Here is a 4,451-nt window from a genome sequence, read left to right as displayed (position 1 = left end):
TATTCTATTAAAAACGAAGCTATAAATTTGTATTTATATATGATAGCCAAAATTTCTTCATATAAATAATAAAATGGCCGATATATAAATATAATTATAAAAAACTAGGGATCAACAAGAATATGTATTCCTGTTCTTTTGGAAACGGAGCATAAGTATAGAATAACTATCAGAATACTTTGTTTATTTATCATTATGACTTATGAAAATTATGAAATAGCCATGAGTATGACGTATCAAGCGAGAGGAGGGAATCAACTGCTGACAACAAAGTATATAGTAAAATGTTTCAACTATCGTTTGACAAAATTTTATGAAGCTGACATTAACAGCCTATGTAAAGTTGTATTAAAAAAAATCATATTATAGAATTTTAAGAAACAGAGAAAAGGAAGTCATAATTTCTGTCCACAAAAACTGTCGCTGGCAAATAAAAAAAAAATATTGGCATCACTAAAATCAGGAGAAGGAGTACCATCTAATAACATTAACTATAGGCCTCAAGGAGTCCTTTAACGCTATCTGTTGTCTTCAAATCTATTTTTTTTATCATACCGCATACGTAATGATGTATTAATAAGGAACAAATATATGTTTTGTATCGAGGTTTTGTGAAATATTTTCCCTTTAACCATTAATTTTTTTCCCTTTATTTCATATTATATAAGCAACAACTAATACTAACAGGACTGACAACAGAATTGAGTTTGCTGTTGACTACAGTCCTTTTATTAGATTGCTCATGATTATTTTTGACGTCATAGAAGTGAAACAATAGCACTAAACTCTTGGAATTTGAGGACTGCAATCAACAGCTGTCTGTATTATGGGTTAGTCCTTCTTTCTTTATATTTCAATGAATATAATAATAATAATGAATAACAATATGGAAGAAAGCCGCAGCTAAAGACTCACATTTGCAACTAGCACGTTGACGAACTCTGATTCCATTTTTTCTGTGGGATATTTTCATAGTACTTAAGTTAAATCTTTGAAGTTATTCTATATTTTTTAAGTAACATGAGCTCCATGGCTAAGGTGTGTAGAAGTTTAAGCCGTTCATCGGCACATATCCTCAGACGGGAGCGTTGCAATGGATTCCCTCTCTCTCCTCTCGCCGCGAGTTCTAGTATATCCTCATCCAAGAGTCGCTCTTTTTCCTCAACGATGACTTCTTACTCCGGTAACTCGGGTAGGTTTATTTTCCGTGCCTTTGCATTGAACTAATTGAATATTAATCCATGTTTAATAATTTCATAGGCAACAAAGAGGTCTTCGACTTTCTGAAGGAGGAAATCGCCGCAGAAAAAAATAATCAAAAGGCTCAACCCACGTTAAAGGACTTTCGTGTGGAACAGGATGGCTCTGAGCTCAAACTCAGTAGGACATTCGAATCAGAAAGGTAATAACTTAATATTCATTATCATAATTAAATTATTAGTGCCCATTGCCCTCGCCGTTTCCCTTAACACACAAAAGGCTTAATAATATTAGTATATAATATAACCATGCATCACAATATGTAGAATAGAGATAACTCTCAACGTGAATCACACTGTGGACTCTGCTGTTCCTGACGATGGAAGCCAGGAAGCACCAGAAATGAAGTCAAAGCCCAATTTCGAGGTGGATTTAATAAAAGAAAACGGTAAAAGAGTTCTCAGTTTCTCATGTTCCTACGTCCCAGACACGGAAATGGAGTCAACAGTCTCTCAGTCGGAATCTCAATTAGGTAATAATTACAATACATTAATAATTATTCGTTCATGTATAAGGTGATACTAGGGTCTGATCAATAAAGGTAGTTTTAGATTAATCGGTAATTGGACGTGGTGGTTAATTAGGACCGATATTTAATTTCCCTGTAACACTAAACACGATTTTCTTCAATAACAGAAAAAAGTCATTTTTATTCTATTTTACCCTTGTTAAATCTTTTTAATACCTGCAATAAATGCTCTTTGAGTACGGTTTGCAATCTTGCCCAACCATCATAGATCACAAAGCGTACCCTTTAATTTAAGGTATGTAATTTTAACAGTCATAATTATATATGTTTTAAATTAATGATGATTTTTAGTTTAAAAAACATGTTTAAATAATATAAATTCACAATTTCAATATTTCATGATAAAATTTCTCAAAAATCTTGGCAAGTGGTTGACTCTGCCATGGGAATGAAGAAAATGATATATTTTTCGGAAAAATTAGGCTTGCTCTTTAATTTTATTATTTTTAATGGTTATTTTGGGGGAAAATATCTGGATTAAGCGGTGTCGACCCCCAAAACGACACTAATTAATCGGACTCTAGCTGTTATTTGATAAACTTGACTTTATGTGTTGTAGAAAGGTTTTTTTTCAGTTACATTGAGCTACCCGCATAACGCAATTTTAAGCACTGCGGATTTTGCATAACGCGGTGTTTGAAATTATTCTGACTCCCCTTCTAGTGCAGTATATTCCCCTCATAGAGTTTTTTTTAATATTATGATGAAAAACTATATATTGAGGGGAATAAGGGTTTTTGTAGTTGTTGATGAGTTCATTCATACTATGCACATATACATATATTCATTTAATGGAAGTTTATAATTTTGCATAGGGGGAGGGGGGGGGGGAGTGTCCTCTTAAGTATTTGATTTGACACCTAGACTTAATTTTTTTGTTAATACTTAAACAAACTTGCAATTAAAAGGTTGCTGAATAAGTATTGGTTATGTTCCGTTTATTTAAATTTTACAGTATTGAAATGAACGTTTTAAAAATCATGTAAACACCCAGTTAGGATTAAATTTTACATTGATTTTACAAGTATCTTGTCTGGCATACGTTATTTTAAATGATTAAAAAAAAAAAAAAGTAAAAAATGGACAAAAAAAAAAAAAAAAAAATTCTCCTATTTTACAGGTTATAGTACTAAAAAAAGTCCCTGTACAACGCGGATTGCTCTTGTTTCGAAAACTGTGATATGTGGGGATCCCCTGTATATATTTAATATTTTTTTTCGGGGAATCACAATCAAATGATTAGTGATGTAAAATATTATAAAGCATTGATTTGCATAGGACTTTCTACCAAAGTACTGTGTGTACCTTTATAACTCATATTCAGAGAGGCAGTCACTTAAGTACATACACTATGCTTTCCACTTTTATCTTTACAGATGACGTTTTCGCCATTGATGAGGTCACTTTTTCAACTAGTCTTGAGCATAAGGAAAGTAATTATGCTGTTGCGGGAGATATTTTAGATGGCTACCTCTATGATCTTTTTATGAACATGTTGGACGAAAGGGGAATTAACGGGGGATTCGCTGAGGATTTATCTACATACTGCTCTGCCTATGAACATTCCCTGTATATTCGAATGCTCGAAAATGTTCAAGATTTTGTTAAATCATCCTAGATGATCCTTTTTAAAGGGCTTTTAGGGCCTACTCGCATTTTTTTTCATACATACTCAAAACCACAAGTCATAGACATTTATATTATTTATCTGAATTGTGATGATTACTATGTATATCTACTGAAGAGTGTAATTATTTTGTTTGATTGATTGTTTGAATCCGTACCTTTCTTCAGGAGATAAAAAAAGAAATACATTATAAATATGCTTTGTAATTAACATGGCAAAGAAACAAAAAATTAAATTGTGTAAGTGTTACTCATTACTCGCTACTGAGGGGTTTGATGGATGGAGTCACTGACTCAATAATGAAGTACAAAAAAACGGGTTATATATATTTCATGTTGTATGTCTATTTATTGTAATAGTAGTGTGTATAAAGCTGCTAATATATATGTATATATATTAGTGATGGGGCGATTCGAAAAAAAAATCCCGATGTCGATTCTTTAATATTTTAAATAATAGTTAAAAAATACAATCTTGCTATCAGAGGCGTCCACAGTATTATATTATATAGGGAAGGGGCTTGCTTTTTGGATTTAATTTGAAAAATTATTTTTTTGGAAAAAAAATTAAAGAATTAAATTTTTTCTACAATTTGATATTTTTAAATTTGTCAAAATCCACAACTATTCACAAAAAAAAGTTTCTTGAAAAAATTAAATTTTTTATATAAAAATATTTTGAAAATAAATTCAAATGTTAAATTTTTGGAGAAAAATTTCAAAAATACATAGTTATTCACAGAAAATGTATCTTTTTGGAAATTTTTTGGAGAAATTAAATTATATTTTCTAATAAAAAGCAAAAATTCCTTTTTTTTTTAAGGGTATTTTTTTTGCATAACTTAGAAAAGTAAAAAGAGTTTGATACAAGTATTAAATAAGAATCGTAGATTAATATTATTTTCCCGAGTTTGATTAATCGTCCCATCACTAATATATGTATATACATATTATTTAAAGAAAGATGAAAAGAAGGAGACACATCTAATTTATTGATTATAATAACTCACTCTTTCTTAAAAAGAACAGAAACAAA

At 30.6% G+C, this 4,451-nt stretch overlaps 1 protein-coding gene across 1 annotated transcript; it reads left to right on the top strand.

The window, feature by feature from the left end:
• Positions 1-712: 712 nt before the first annotated feature.
• On the top strand, positions 713-3,651 carry P32 (complement C1q binding protein P32). Its single transcript, XM_040723472.2, has 4 exons — positions 713-1,192; positions 1,261-1,402; positions 1,527-1,732; positions 3,166-3,651. Exons 1-4 carry the CDS (start codon positions 1,021-1,023, stop codon positions 3,405-3,407), a joined length of 762 nt encoding a protein of 253 aa, XP_040579406.1. The 5' UTR covers positions 713-1,020; the 3' UTR covers positions 3,408-3,651.
• Positions 3,652-4,451: the final 800 nt, after the last annotated feature.

The sequence above is a fragment of the Lepeophtheirus salmonis genome, chromosome 13 (genome assembly GCF_016086655.4).
Source record: "Lepeophtheirus salmonis chromosome 13, UVic_Lsal_1.4, whole genome shotgun sequence".
NCBI classification, from domain to species: domain Eukaryota; kingdom Metazoa; phylum Arthropoda; class Copepoda; order Siphonostomatoida; family Caligidae; genus Lepeophtheirus; species Lepeophtheirus salmonis.
This window is presented reverse-complemented; position numbering and strand designations above follow the sequence as displayed.

Bases quoted from the DNA above. Each gene is read 5' to 3' on its own strand.
- P32 (XM_040723472.2), top strand. From the start codon at position 1,021: ATGAGCTCCATGGCTAAGGTGTGTAGAAGTTTAAGCCGTTCATCGGCA. The intron at 1,193-1,260 runs GTAGGTTTATTT...ATAATTTCATAG, and splicing joins TTCTTACTCCGGTAACTCGG to GCAACAAAGAGGTCTTCGAC. The intron at 1,403-1,526 runs GTAATAACTTAA...CACAATATGTAG, and splicing joins AGGACATTCGAATCAGAAAG to AATAGAGATAACTCTCAACG.